Source organism: Nelumbo nucifera, chromosome 2, assembly GCF_055504915.1.
Source record: "Nelumbo nucifera cultivar China Antique chromosome 2, China Antique-T2T, whole genome shotgun sequence".
NCBI lineage: Eukaryota > Viridiplantae > Streptophyta > Magnoliopsida > Proteales > Nelumbonaceae > Nelumbo > Nelumbo nucifera.
Window position 1 is genome coordinate 66,782,792 of NC_142650.1, and position 14,987 is coordinate 66,797,778.

General features: G+C 39.8%; 1 protein-coding gene across 2 annotated transcripts; it reads right to left on the reverse strand.

The window, feature by feature from the left end:
• Positions 1–163: 163 nt before the first annotated feature.
• On the reverse strand, positions 164–14,282 carry HDA08 (histone deacetylase 8). Of its 2 annotated transcripts, XM_010264704.3 has the most exons (4): positions 13,718–14,282; positions 12,852–13,432; positions 406–722; positions 164–289 (listed from the first exon to the last, which is right to left on the reverse strand). In XM_010264704.3, the coding sequence occupies exons 1-3, from the start codon at positions 13,977–13,979 to the stop codon at positions 417–419; spliced, it is 1,149 nt and encodes a 382-aa protein (XP_010263006.1). In that variant the 5' UTR covers positions 13,980–14,282; the 3' UTR covers positions 164–289; positions 406–416. The 2 variants fall into 2 exon arrangements, with proteins under 2 accessions (XP_010263006.1, XP_010263005.1); XM_010264703.3 differs by having other exon boundaries at positions 164–722; positions 13,718–14,280.
• Positions 14,283–14,987: the final 705 nt, after the last annotated feature.

The following is a 14,987-nucleotide window of genomic DNA, read 5'->3' on the forward strand; positions in this document are numbered from 1 at the left end:
CTAGTAATATTTTTCATTTCTGACTATTGTATGATCAATAAACTATTAGCTAGACTCGGTCAAGAAGATTTGCTCAAACTAAACCATCTTTTGCACTAATTATGAGTTGATTCCAAATCGATTAGTCTCTTGGGTGGTGGAATGAATTAGACAATAGTCCAACTTTAGATTGGATGGTTGCATCATTTAGTATAATAAAATAATGAATAAGATCTCCTTGACAAATCCCATCACACGTCCTGATCTACATACACGTGCATCTCCTTTTGTGTCTATATTCAACGTTGAACTACAATATAACCAACATAAAATATAATATTTAAGCCCTTGCCCATACCCTTTACAATTTGAAGAACAGTTATAAACAATCATATTAAGAAAACTACCAATTTGAGAGTGAAGTACCTCCTACATCTTCATGACTCTTCTCCAAAGAGTGGTACAGAGTCCTTCCAGTATCGCTTGATGGAGTCAACAACTTTGACAGCCAGGGCTTCATCTTCTGGATAATAAGCAATGGGATCCAACAATAAAGGAGATGGGATGTTAAGAACACCTTCAAGGGTTGCATGAAGACAGTATGCGGAGTATGTAACATGGTATCCACCTTCCTGCACAATCAGGAGGCGCCCATCACAATGCTCATCAGCTAGTTTTCGCACTTTCCTTCCCATTTCTCGATAGCCTGTCATTGTCAAGCACTGCCTTCCATTGGGATCAAACTGAAAAAAAGAAATTACTAGAGTAACTCTAAGATAGTGCATGAGCATCCTTTGCCTTCAACATCAGTGATAATAAATGAACTTAATGAAAGAGAAATGGAGCATAATTATAGAGAACATCCAAGAAGGGTTTCAAAGATCAAGTATAAGATAGGCTCTACTTTCGTGGAATTGGAAGGTTTTACCAAGAAGCTGGAAAGGGAAGAAAACTAGAGGTCTTGAGAAGCAAAGAAATTTACTTTTTGCCACAATTTCTACTAACATAACATAAAAAAAAAAAAAAATGATTCAAGTTAGATCTGCATATCTCCATTAAATGAGGGAAACTGAGGTCTAAGTGGACAAACAGGATATGAAGAAAAGGAAGATAATTATACTTGGCTGGCTGGACATTGGCTGATTAGCGCTCTGCATGATAATTAGATGAGAATTAAGACACTTGACTATGGTCAACAAAGTCGATATGAAAAATCTAGCTTCATGGCTAACTCAACTTCAACAAGCAAGTCTTCTGAAACATATGGCCAAGCTAAGTTTCTCAAGGACATATTTATCTCCTAATGATAAAGGGGGTATTCACTGGCATTACAGGCCTACAGGAGCATTCTTGAAGGCTAGAAAGGCTTCAGCCAAGGATTAGATGAAACATGGGTACCTATTACATATTCACATTATGTGGCTCAATCCTTCAGCACAATCACAGCCCTTAGGGGCCGTTTGATAACAGCCGAAATAGCTAAACTGAAAAGCTTATTACTTTTTCCTTAGTGGCTGAAGCTGAAGTTGACTAGTGTACTGTACCCTTGAATGTTTTATGATTTAATTATTTTATCCACTAAAACGCAAACCAATAAGCCATTCAATTCAGCAACTTCAGCTGTTATCAAATGAACTCTTTCATTTGTCATCCAACCAATGAATTTCCATAAAAATCAACTATGGTTTTCCTCATGTCTGAGACAACATTTTTGCTACATCTAACTGCCATCATGACTAAAAAACCCTGGAGTTGGGGTTCCACCAAAATCACTTTTGTGAGGGAGTATGCTCTTCCTAGGAAAGGAAGAATAATGTGAAAATCCCCCCATCTACCCCCCCCCCCTAAACTTTTCTTTAAAGATATATGATAAAATATTCAGTTGAATGAAAAATCATTGGGATTTCTTCCAAACATTGGCACTCAAACTTGGCTGCTACCTTCCCTGCAAAAACAGAAAAATGCATAGAAATAAATGAACTCTTTACAAAATGCAAATTATGGAACCAGTCATTCTCTTGCTATCTCACTTTAATTCTGTCTCCTATATTGTCTCACTTGTCTATGGGTACTAAAGAATTTTGCATAAAAGCCATTGTTACATGGACATGAAATCAGAACCCAATATGTGCCTGAGAGTCTGACTTGGAGGAACAAAAAAATGAGGATTCACAGACATGTCAATTAACAAGTACAAATTATTAATATACTCCATACGTTGTTGAACTTTAACATTTTGTAGCAAAATTTTTTAAGAGATTATCTTTGTTAATAACATCTGTAGGAAAATGGCACTCTATGTATACATTTTTTATAGAAAACAGTGACTTTTGTTAAGGTAATAAAAGGTTAAGTGTACATACAAAGTATACAACCCATGATTAGTCTGGCATTCTGCCACCAAATCATCTTTATTTACATCTAATCCCAGAAAAATTGATCCATGTTTACTCCTTGTTTTGACAAAGGACCAGCCAATGAGTTTGCTGATCTTGGCATCCATCTAAGTCTCCTTGTCCAACTCCAATCAGCCCTGAACAAATGGCTAGAATATCACCTTGCACATTTCTTGTTACTCCAACCCCTGATAATCATGGGTTTCCCATACTACACCCACCAAAATTCTTGATTCAGTCTTGCATGCCTCCATTCAGCTTTAATGACAGACCTTGTTGAAAAATTTGCCACCCATTTCCATCCCCTTATGATGTCATCAATGAAAAAGAGGGAAACATGTGCATGGTCTTCATCCAATGTACTACTTTTGTTGTTACATTTTCTTTTATTGCTTCCTTGCTCCATTCCTTTTCCTTGAAGATCTGAGCATTCTCTTCCCATATGGTTCAAAACACTGCCACTCTAGTACACCTCCATATTATCTCTCCACTCATACAAGAAGGATTCATGACATTACTTGTCAAGTATTACCAGCTCAAAACAATATTTCTAAGTCAACAAATCAAAAGAAAAAAAGTAGGAAAAAGAGAGTGAAGAAGAGGAGAGAAGAATGAGAAAAATAATGAGAGGGAAGCAAAAGAGTGTACTCCTGCCCCCTGTTCATCTATTTATATTAAAATAATGATGCTGTACAAAGACCATTCTACACCTGTTCCGAATATGAAATAAAAATAGAGCACTACACAGAAGCTATAAGACACTAACAGAACAAATAAAAGAAACATAAAACAGCAACTAATAATAGGAAACATCTCACCAACATTCAATGTGTAAATTAACTGTTCGTTTGTGTCTAAAAGGAGAGAGAAAAAATGACAAATTGAAGTGTTCCTTAAAAATCCATGGAGTGTTCGAGTCTGGTGGTTTTCCAACATGGATACTTCATCCATCTAGGAGAGTCCATGCAACACTGATAATACAATATTACCTGTTATCTCCCCCTCTATTAAATGTCTCTCGTAAAAGAGTTTCCAGTCCTTGGACCCATCTAAATAAGGTGGTTATGCTGCAAGTCAAAACTCGCACCTCTCTAATAGAATGAATGAACATCCAAGGGCTAGATATCTCTTCCCTCTTCCACCCTACCTTAGAGTCTCCTTCAATCTCCAACACCTCAATGAAACTGCATACCTCAATCCCTGGAGTAAAGAAAGCAGCCCAGCCTGCACTAACTTTTCATGGATAAAAAATTTTTACCACCACAATTATCATGGCATTATGAAGAAATTTTCTCTTCACAATAGCAGTTGGAAGTGTTTTATAAATTAGGCAGGAAGTGTCATGCTTAGTTATTCAGGTACAGCAGGTGATGGGGCCTTTTTGGGGGCTGAAGTGCTTGCCCTCCTAAAGAGATTAAAATTGGCCTACTCATTGTATTGGACTAACTTGATTGTCGAAGTAGATTGACAGGTTGTTAGATGATTACCCTCAAGGGCAGAAGGCCCCTGACTCGTAAGGCACTTGATAAGGGAAGTTAAGCATTGAGAACCAACATGAACTGATCATTCAGATGGACCCTAGATCTGCCAACAGCTTTTCTGATTTAATTTCTCCCACTCACATGATTCAGTTGGACTCTTGCCATTTTCCAATATAAAAGTGTCATATATGCCATTCACCTTGCATTATAGTTTTTGAATGTAAAAACTCCGAAATTCCAAAACCCCTATTACTAGTATTCCAAATAACTTCCATGAAAGCCCTATTCCATACTTCCACCCATTCAAGGTCAGCAAAACAAATCATAGTTGGAATGGTTGGAATGTTGGAAAACAAGTGTTTTTAACCAACTCCAAAAAATAATCAATTTCTGACTTGATTAAATTGAGTATTTGAGTCTTCCAAGAAAATGCTTTCATTAATTTCTTGAAGATAGTTGAAGCCTGCCAAAGATTAATGCCAAGTATGTAGCTAAGACCCTATTCCAGCTAAATAGACTTGATTATTTTATGCTAGAAATTGCAGATTGAACAAGAGAAGTTCCACTTCTTGAATGCCAAAGAAAGTTGTCGGACTTGTCTTCAAATGATATATTGTTCTACACTTTCCATGAGGTACTCAAAATTCCAAGCCCATAGAATGGGTTGACAGGGATGCTGTAGAATCATAACCAAAAGCTATATCCAGGTATGTGTGTGTATGTGTGTGGTCTTCATTGCCTATTGTTAGTGTAGGGGTATTTCTGTCTTTATACTTATATTAAGGTTGCTGATCTGTAATGTTATGTTAGAACCAGTGCTCCTTACTTAAATAAGGGCACATATGTCTTTTCCACTATTTTTAATAATAAAAGCACATGTCTGGCCGAATGGGAGTAGTGGCTTCCAGTTCGAACCAGACTTTTCTCCTTTTCTCTCTCTCTTTCTTCCACCTTTCTACCTCTTTCTACGTAACTGATCTCAGACAAACAGAACTCCAAGGCAGGCCGAATCATAACATGGTATCAGAGCCAAACTAAGCAACTCGAATCTGCCTAGATTTCTGTTCTCTGCACACCCAATCTAGGGTTTTCTCTTGATTTTCCTGTTATCAAGTGAAGATAAGGGAAAGGGCTGAAAAGGAGTGATCGCCCTCTTCCCTTGGAGGTTTCTATGCCTCCAGTTGTGTCTTGTGTGGTCGGTTGCTGTGGTTTCTAAGAAGCCCTCCCCTAATCGATGAAGAGAAGAGGGCCGATTTGTGTGGTGCAGTGGCTGTCTTGTGGGGACTGATTTTCTGCTCGTGTGGTTGTTCTTCCAGTGATAAGGTAAGAGATTTCTATGCATGTTTTCTGTTATGGATCAAATAGGAAGTACGTTTCAGATCATATGCTGGGATTTCAGACAGTAGCGTGCTAGGGTTTATGCTGTTTTTGGGTGATTCGAAGGAAGAGTTGTGATCATATAGTGGTGAGATTTCAGGTAGCCGTAGGGGTAGGGTCTGTGGTGTAAAGAGTACAATTCTCAGCAATAAAAAAAAAAAGGTGCTGAAATCAATGTGACTACTGTGATCTAGTCGAGTGCAGTGTGCAGAATTCAGTGATAACAGAATTCAGCAAGTGTGCAGAATCGGTGATAACAGAATGGGAGATAACAGTGATAGTAAACCTAATGTGATGGTGCCTACTGACTACCTGAACGTTCAAATGACCTCCATTAAACTGAATGGAGAGAATTATGTGCCTTGGGCTAAATCTGTCGAAGTCTTTCTGAAGGCAAAGAAGAAGGTAAAACACATAAGAGAGGAGAAACCCTCCACTGACTCTCACGAATATGAAGACTGGGAGCAAGAGGATGCACAGATTATCACGTGGTTATGGAATAGTATGGAACCCAGGATTAGTGTAAATTTCATGTTTCTTGACACTGCCAAAGATGTGTGGGACCATGCTAAAAAATTGTATTCGGGTCAGGACAATACAACCAGAGTGTATTAGTTGTATCAGGAATACTTTAATCTGCAACAGGGCAATCAGAGTCTTGAGGAGTACTATGCCAATATGAGAAACATCTGTAATGAGTTGAATGTTTATCACCCTCTCACTTCTGATGTCAAAATTCAGCAACAACAGAGAGAACAGCTTGATGTGACTCGATTTTTGGTGGGACTGAAATCTGAATATTGACCAGTACGGGCTCAGATACTAGGAGGGTCAGCTCTCCCTTCTTTAGAAAAGGTATTTGCTCGACTCCGGAGGACTTCTATTGGATCTACTTAGAACTCTAATATCTCAGATAGATCAGCCTTTGCTGTGTCGAGAGGCCGTGGTGCTAGAGGTGGAGCTTGGGGAGAATCGTGGTGGTGGTCGTGGTGGTAGTAGTGGTCCGGTGTATGGTCGAAGTGGCGGTGGTGGGCCTACTTATAACCGTGGTGGTGGTCGTACTGGAGGTAGAGATTCAGGGGGAGCCCGTGGTAGAGGACGTGGCTTGGGTCCAAAGAGGTGTACTCATTGTGGTATGGATGGACATTAACTATTTTTATGATCTACATGGTCCACCCTCAACCTGGGCCAATCATGTCGTGACTAGTGACACCAGTTCTAGTTTTAGACGGGAGAATCGTTCATCTGATCAGATACCTCCTACACCCACAAATGGTCCCGTGAAGGAGATGGTGAGTGTTCCTCGTGATGAGTATGAGAGGTTTATCCAGTCCACGTCACAGCAGAACACAGCTACTTTTGCATACTCAGGTATGGCTTGTTTGGCATCCACACCCAATCCCTGGATCATTGACTCTGGAGCCTCCGATCACATGACTGGAACTCCAGGTGTGTTTTCTTCCCTCTCTCATTGCTCAACATCACAATCTGTCACCCTTGCTAATGGTTCCACATCCTCAATTTGTGGTGTTGGTAATGTTGACCTAGACCCTGTATCCCTATCCTCAATTTTGTATGTTCCTAAATTGCCTTTTAACCTTATGTCTGTTAGTAAGCTGACCAAGTCACTTAATTGTTCCATTACCTTTTATCCTTCTATGTGTGTTTTTCAGGATCTCAAGACGGGGATGAAAATTGGTGGAGGGCATGAAGCTGGTGGACTGTATTACCTTGACGGTGGTGGAAGAACTTCAACAGCTCTCCAGTCATCTCTTTCTCCACTCCAGTGGCATTGTCGATTTGGTCGTCCGTCGCTGAAAGTTTGGAAGTCTTTGGTTCCGTCTTTGAGTCAACTTTCTGTTTTGGACTGTGAGTCGTGTCAGTTTGGGAAACACCATCGTGTTCCCTTTAGTCCTAGGGTTGATAACCGTGTGTCGAGTCCTTTTTCTTTGATTCACTCCGATGTTTGGGGTCCTTATAAAGTGATGTCGTATAATGGATATAGATATTTTGTCATTTTTGTAGATGATTTTTCAATGATGATGTGGCTCTATCTAATGAAAGAAAGAAATGAATTGTTTACCATCTTTCAGAAATTTTATGCTGAGATTCGTAATTAGTTTGGTATTCACATTAAAATTTTTCGTTCTAATAATGGTCGTGAATATTTATCTTCATCATTTCAAGAATACTTGGATCAACATGGCATTATACATCAGACCTCATGTACCTACACCCCACAACAAAATGGGGTGGCTGAGAGAAAGAATCGCCATCTCTTGGAAACAGCACGATCCCTCATGCATCACATGAATGTTCCCAAACCCTTTTAGAGTGATGCGGTGTTTACCTCTTGCTTTCTGATTAATCGGATGCCCACATCCATCCTTGATGGTCATTCTCCATTTACGATCTTGTTTCCCACCTTGTCTCTGTTTCCTCTTTCTCCTCGGGTATTTGGGTGTGTCTGCTTCGTCCATAATCTGGGCCCAAGTTCGACACCCGTTCTCTTAAGTGCATCTTCCTTGGCTATTCTCGGACCCAGAAAGGGTATGTGTTACCATCCTAGTTCTCGACAGTCCTTTGTGTGTGCTGATGTCACCTTCTTTGAGTCTACTCCATTCTTTTTGGGGTCCGGTGATGCTTCTTCCTCCTCTTCCACTTCCAGTTGCCGATCCCCTTCCTCTTGTTCCAGTCGTGACCAAGTCCTTGCCTCCAGTGCCACCACTTGCTGAACGCCCACCTATCCGTCAAATGTATACACATCGGCCACGTGTACTGGCTACTACTCCGGCTACATCACCGTCGACAAATCCGGCTCCAGACCCGAACTCAGTATCTGATCTTGATCTTCCCATTGCCTTGCAGAAAGGTAAATGCACTTGCACCCTTCATCCTATTTCTCATCATGTTTCACTTACTCACATTTCCGCCTCCCATCGCCAGTTTGTCACTTTGTTATCATCAGTTGTTGTATCTAAGGATGTCCAGGAAGCCCTTGCCTCTCCAGGGTGGTGCCATGCGATGGAAGAAGAACTTTCAACCCTTCATCATAATCATACTTGGGACCTCACCGTTCTTCCTCCTGGGAAGCAGGCTGTCGGTTGTAGATGGGTTTATACAGTTAAGTATTTACCTGATGGTAGTGTTGAATGCCTGAAAGCGCGATTGGTTGCAAAAGGGTACTCCCAAACCTATGGTATTGACTACATAGAGACCTTCTCACCAGTTGCTAAGATAGGGTCAGTTCGTGTTGTGATCTCTCTTGTAGCTATGTTTGATTGGCCGCTATATCAACTTGATATCAAGAATGCCTTTTTGCATGGTGACTTACTCAAGGAAGTCTACATGGAGCAACCTCCCGGGTTTGTTGCTCAGGGGGAGGATGGTAAGGTATGCAGACTAAAGAAGGCTATATATGGGCTTAAACAGTCTCCTCGAGCATGGTTTGGTAGGTCCAGTGAGGTGGTAAAGAAGTTTGGTATGAAATAGTGCCAAGTTGATCATTCCGTATTCAGTCATGACTCTCCGGGAGGAAAAATACTGTTGGTGGTGTATGTAGATGATATTGTTATTACCGGGAATGATAACATGGGCATTGACAAGCTGAAGACTTATCTACAGGATCATTTCCAGACAAAGGATCTTGGTAAACTGAAATATTTCTTGGGGATAGAGGTAGCAAGATCTAAGTATGGTATTAATTTGTGCCAGAGGAAATATGTGCTTGATTTGCTGGAAGAAACAGGCTTGTTGGGTGCTAAACCAACTGAAACACCTATGGAAACAAATACTAGGCTAAGTAGTGATATGAGTGAAGTGTTTGAAGACCCTGGCAGATACCGGCGACTTGTAGGTAAACTGAACTACCTAACCATTACTCAGCCAGACATTTCATTTGTGGTTAGTGTGGTAAGTCAGTTCATGCAGAAACCTCTGGTTCCTCATTGGAATGCAGTTCTGAGAATTGTGAGGTATTGGAAAGGGGCCCCGGGTCGTGGTTTGATATACAGAAGTGGCGGAAAACTTGAAATAGAAGGGTATTCTGATGCTGACTGGGCCGGTTCTATGTCTGATAGGCGATCTACCACAGGCTATTGCACTTTTCTAGGAGTAACCTGGTGACATGGAAAAGTAAGAAGCAGACAGTCGTGGCAAGAAATAGTGCAAAAGCAGAATATAGAACTATGGCACATATTGCTTGTGAATTAATGTGGCTAAGGAACCTTCTACAGGAGGTAGGGTACAACATCAATACTCCAATGAAGCTTTATTGTGACAATCAGGCTGCAGTTCATATTTCTTCTAATCCGGTGTTTCATGAAAGAACCAAGCACATTGAGGTTGACTGTCACTTTGTGAGGGAGAAAGTGCTGAATGGAGTGCTAGACACTGCATACGTCAATACAGGAAACCAGTGGGCAAACTTATTTACAAAAGGGTTGAGTCGGGGAAGAGTGGACTACATATGTAACAAGCTGGGATTGTATGATATATACTCACCAGCTTGAGGGGGAGTGTTAGTGTAAGGGTATTTCTGTCTTTATACTTATATTAAGGTTATTGATCTGTAATGTTATGTTAGAACCAGTGCTCCTTACTTAAATAAGGGCACATATGTCTTTTCCACTATTTTTAATAATAAAAGCACATGTCTGGCCGAATGGGAGTAGGTTTTTTGACTTCCAGTTCGAACCAGACTTTTCTCCTTTACTCTCTCTCTCTCTTTCTTCCACCTTTCTACCTCTTTCTACGTGACTGATCTCAGACAAACAGAACTCCAAGGCAGGCCGAATCATAACACCTATCAATGGATTAGGCAGACCCAACAGAACCAACCCAATTATATAGGATCTGGATCCGTATTATGTGTCCCAATTATAATTGGGGGTTCTGGGTTTTGATATAATTTCCTTGTTATAATTGGGTGGGAATCAGTTTTGGTTGTTCCAAACCAATTAAAACCTAAACCATATAAACCCAAATGTGTTCATTCAAGAAATTAGTAGCACTATTGTCCAATTACAAATTAAAAGTATAGTTGTCAGTTATAATGGATATTATTGGGTCAAACCCTATAGTCCCAATTAATAATTGGGTTGGTTCTGGATCTGCTATTACATGCCCTGTAGGGTCTTGTTTAGAACTGGTTCTGCGCATTTCTTGATAGCACTAACAAGTGCTCTTGCAGCGAGATCTCTTGTTGCAAAAGAGCTTGCTAGAGATGCCACATATTCAAACAAGCACGAGCAAAACTAAAGTGAACCAATTCATTACCATGAAAAGGTTCTCTTATTAAGAAATGTGGGACAAAGGTTTCAAGGAAATTTAGTGTCAAAAAAGGGTATTTTCATGTAGACAAGTCAGTCCTTTCAAAAGAAAGTCAAGGAGTTTCAAAAAGATCTTTTTTTTTTATCAATAACAATATGGATACAAAAGGGAAGATAAAATATCTTGGCTCCCCAAAAACAGAAAACAAAGGGAGTGCAAAGAGAAAAGATTAAAAGCTAGCCCAAAAAACACTCCCTATTCACTCCTTGCTTGGCCAACCCATCCGCAAATGAGTTGGCACTCCTCTTCACCCAGCTTCAAAAAGATCTATTTCAAAAACATTTGTAAGCTCACTGATAAAAAAAAAAACATTTATAAGCTCAAAAGGCATTAAACCAATATCAAACAAACCAAATAAAAGCATAAAAAGAGGGGAAGAATCTTATTGAGAAGCATAAAAGCTGCAGTCATCTGGATAGTTTGGGAAGAGAGAAACACAAGAATCTTCAAGGATAAAGAAAGGAGTCAGGAAGCAATAATTGAGTGCATTACTACTAGGGTGGCTCATTGAGTAAAGACTATGGAGATTTTCTCTTCCTTCTCTACAGATGATATCGCTAGAAAATGGAGAGAAGCGGCAAGCACTTCCTCCAAAAAGACTACAGTCCACAAGAGATGGATGCCACCAAACAGATGATTCTTAAAACTCAACTTTGATGGAAGTAGTAGGGGGAACCCGGGCACTTAAGGAGTGGGAGGAGTTTTTAGAGATGAGGAAGTTAATATTGTTGCTTTGTTCTCAGGCCCGGAAGGAGATGGATGCCACCAAACAGATGATTCTTAAAACTCAACTTTGATGGAAGTAGTAGGGGGAACCCGGACACTTAAGGAGTGGGAGGAGTTTTTAGAGATGAGGAAGGTAATATTGTTGCTTTGTTCTCAGGCCCGGATGGAGAAGGTGGTTCACTAAGGGCTGAAGTTTTGGTGGTAATGGAAGGTGTGCAAAGGAAAAAGGAAATGAATGTGAAAAAGCTGATTCTTGAAGGAGATTTGAAATTGGTGGTAGATGGAGGCTGATTTATAGTGCTACAGTAATGAGGTAAAGAAGCTTAAGTGGATGACTAGTAGAGATAATGGAGGTAAGGATTCGATGTGTTCCAAATGTAGCCGCCAACAGCTTGGCAGATGCTCTAGCTAAGAAAGGTGTGGAGAGGGAACAAATGTTTTGGGCACAGTTGTAAAATTAAAAGAAAATTAAGAGGGTAGAGATAAGACTCCTTATCTCTAAAAAGACCTCTGTATGTATATGGTTTCCATCACCTATAGTATTAAAACCTGATTGTTATTGATCAAAAATAAATAAATAACATCTATTGCAACTCAAAAAAAAAAAAAAAGAAAGACCCTGTCCTGGTCGCCAACTGACACTTGACCATTAACAGTCATAATCCTTTCAAAACACATCATACTTACAACATATTAGTCTCATTGGGTGCATCACTAATAACCTATCTAATGATACCAAGATCAAGTGAAATAGAAAGTTGTTAGTTTATGACCCCTAAAGTATAGGCTTACAGAAAGTGATGTGATTACAGCTTCACCTGTCCAAAATTCTAAGAACTCTCTAAAAATACACTTCTACCTATCATGACCTTGTAAGACGACTAACCCAATCCATACAAAGCTAACAAACTAGAAAATGACTCTTAAAAACTCTAATTAATCAAAATTCAAACACCGAAAAAATAACATGATCACCACTGGTGCAAATCCAATGCGGTTCCATTGGATTTGTTCATTTATTTTTAGAGCCCCCCAATCACAATGCACTAAGTTAGATGGACATTACTAAATAGTTGCCATGTCCATGTTGATTGTTGAAAAAATTTGTCCAACATCTTGTCCATGTCGTGTTTCTGTTATGCACAGTTTAAGCATACACCTCAAGCACTAAATCAGATGAACATTTCTAAGCATGTGCCATGTCAGTGTCGATAGTTGAAAACTTAAGTTTTATTGTAAATTCCTTGGCCAACACCTTGTTCATGTCATGTCTTTGTCATGTACCGTAGCATGGCTTAAGCACAGTAGCACACATACTCAACTTTAAAAATCACATACACGTGGATAAGTTTGGCTTCATAAATTACCTCTTATTCATTTCTGGTGCATCTATCTATTCCTTCTCTAGATGAAGAAATGTTTTATCCTTGAATTACCCAAAGTTGGGTTTTTCCTAAAGCCATCTATATGCACAAATATTTGAAATCAAGATGTGCCTTCAATAAAATCACTTATTAAGACGACAATATCAATGGGTAATAAGAATATAGATTTAACTTACAGCACTAGAATCTTGGCCGATAACCATAACCATAATAGCAGGCTTAAACTTCTGAATAGCAGGGACAACCAATTTATTCATGGCATACTCGTAGCCCCTATCACCAGTCCCATTTGGCAGAGGTATATTCAAATTAAACCCAAATCCTTTATCTTCACCGAGCTCATAAACAGTTCCTTGCTGTGGATGGGATGGACCCCAGGAACCATGATTCATATGAAGAGAGATTGTAAGAACATTATCTGAGCGATAGAACCCCTCTGCAGTTCCATTGCCATAATGGACATCAATGTCAATGGCGGCAACTTTTCCACAACCAGAATCTAAAGCCAATTGAACTGCAATGCCAGCATTGTTAAGGAAGCAGTATCCATCGGCTTGAGCAGGCTGAGCATGGTGACCAGGAGGCCGAACTAATGCATAAGCAATCTTCCCGTGGCCATCCAGTATGTGCTTCATAGCCATTAGTGTAGTACCAGCAGCAAGAAGGGAAGCATCCCAAGAGCCAGGGTTCAAGATAGTCCCTTCACAGATCATCTTCCCCCCAGCTTCATCCGCTTGAACAAGCTCTTTTATGTACTCTGAGATGTTAGTGTGTCAAACAACATTAGGCTCTTGCCCCATTAATTCAAGCATGCAGATGAGAATTCGTTTCTCATCATCCCACAGAACAGAAACGAGGAAAATGAAGTACCCTGAAGATTAAACACAGGTCTTAATAAAGAAATTTGCCATTCTCTTATTTGTTTTGTTCAGACAATCATGAATCAGTAGGGTTCAATGATTCAGAATTGGTAAAATCGAACAGATTGAATTTAAAAAAGCAAAAGGAAAGAAAAGATGGAAAGCTCTGGAAATTGAAGCACCTGGTGTATGGAACGAGAGCAAATCAGAGATATCTGCAGGTCTTCCGGTATGCCAAGATATATAGGGAGAGATAGGACCCCTTTTGAGGATAGAGACCATGTTTTTCACTCTATCTGGGTTCTCCGGGTGCTTTTCCAAGACATCGAGGAAACCTGGGTCCATCGCGGTGTCGAAGACGCCGACTCCAGTATCATGCTTTAGCATCCCTTCATGCCAGAACACGTCAATGCGACTGGACGATGAAGAAGCAGGAGAAGCCATGAATGGAAATTATTAAGGAATCAAAAGCTGGGGTGACTTTCAAACAGCCCTTAACGACTACTCTTTTTGAGGTCCTAAGCACTAGAACCTGGAATCAGGAAGTTAGAGCAGTTGGTGGTAATGATCCGTGTGTGCTCGGTGGTTTCAGATTCTGGTTCTTACACTGCAAACCGCAAAGCTTCCCTGCTGCGGTTGCAACCCCGTTTGCAAGGGCTTAAGCCTGAGTTGAATTGCCCCCGTTGGGGAGGGCTTTAATGCAACGGCTTCTAACTTTGCAAATGGCTTCCCCTTTGCTTGCGAGGAAAAAACTTTGGGCTGCGTTTGGTTGCAATGTAAATGCAAATATGTACATCACATATTTATGAATGAATGTAAACATGATTTAAACATGATTTATCCATTTTTCAATTCATGAATGTAAACATGATTTATATTTTAAATCGTTTTCATGTTCATCTTGTTTGTTTGGAATCGGTGCAAAAATGTGGGTTCATCATTAAATGCTCTAACTATCTTATACTCCATTGTGTTAACTTTGGTCAAAAAGTTAATTATCAAAAAAATACAAAATTATATCCAAAAAATAGGTACAATGATGCTCTTTTCTTAAAGTACAAAAGTGTCAGAAAATACATTTTATTCTGATAATCATTATTTTTTTAGGTTTCAAACAAATGTTCGCAAACGCGACCCCAATTTGTCGTTTGTATCGCAAACAAACGGAGCCTTAGCTATTTGTAAAGCTGGGCTGTTTTGGGAGCCTAGTGAATAGGAATGGCAACGGCTTCCCATGCAAATTGCCCTATCCATTCCCGAACCCGTGTATTCTTATTCTAAACCCGTTCCAAAATCATCTAACTTTTCATTTCAATTTCCCAAACCCGTCCCACCCATTAAACCCCTTGACCAAATGTTTTCTACTAAAAAAAAGATTCTTAATACTTATAATGTGACTTAAACCCAGATTAGCACCAAATCTCTTAAACCACCAAGTCATCTCACATTTTG

What these genes read in the sequence shown, in the direction of transcription:
- HDA08 (XM_010264704.3), bottom strand. Translation starts at nt 13,979, where the DNA reads ATGGCTTCTCCTGCTTCTTCATCGTCCAGTCGCATTGACGTGTTCTGG. An exon ending in GCTCTCGTTCCATACACCAG is followed by an intron (nt 13,433 to 13,717) that starts GTGCTTCAATTT and finishes CTAACATCTCAG; the next exon opens with AGTACATAAAAGAGCTTGTT. An exon ending in TCGGCCAAGATTCTAGTGCT is followed by an intron (nt 723 to 12,851) that starts GTAAGTTAAATC and finishes TCTTTTTTTCAG; the next exon opens with TTTGATCCCAATGGAAGGCA.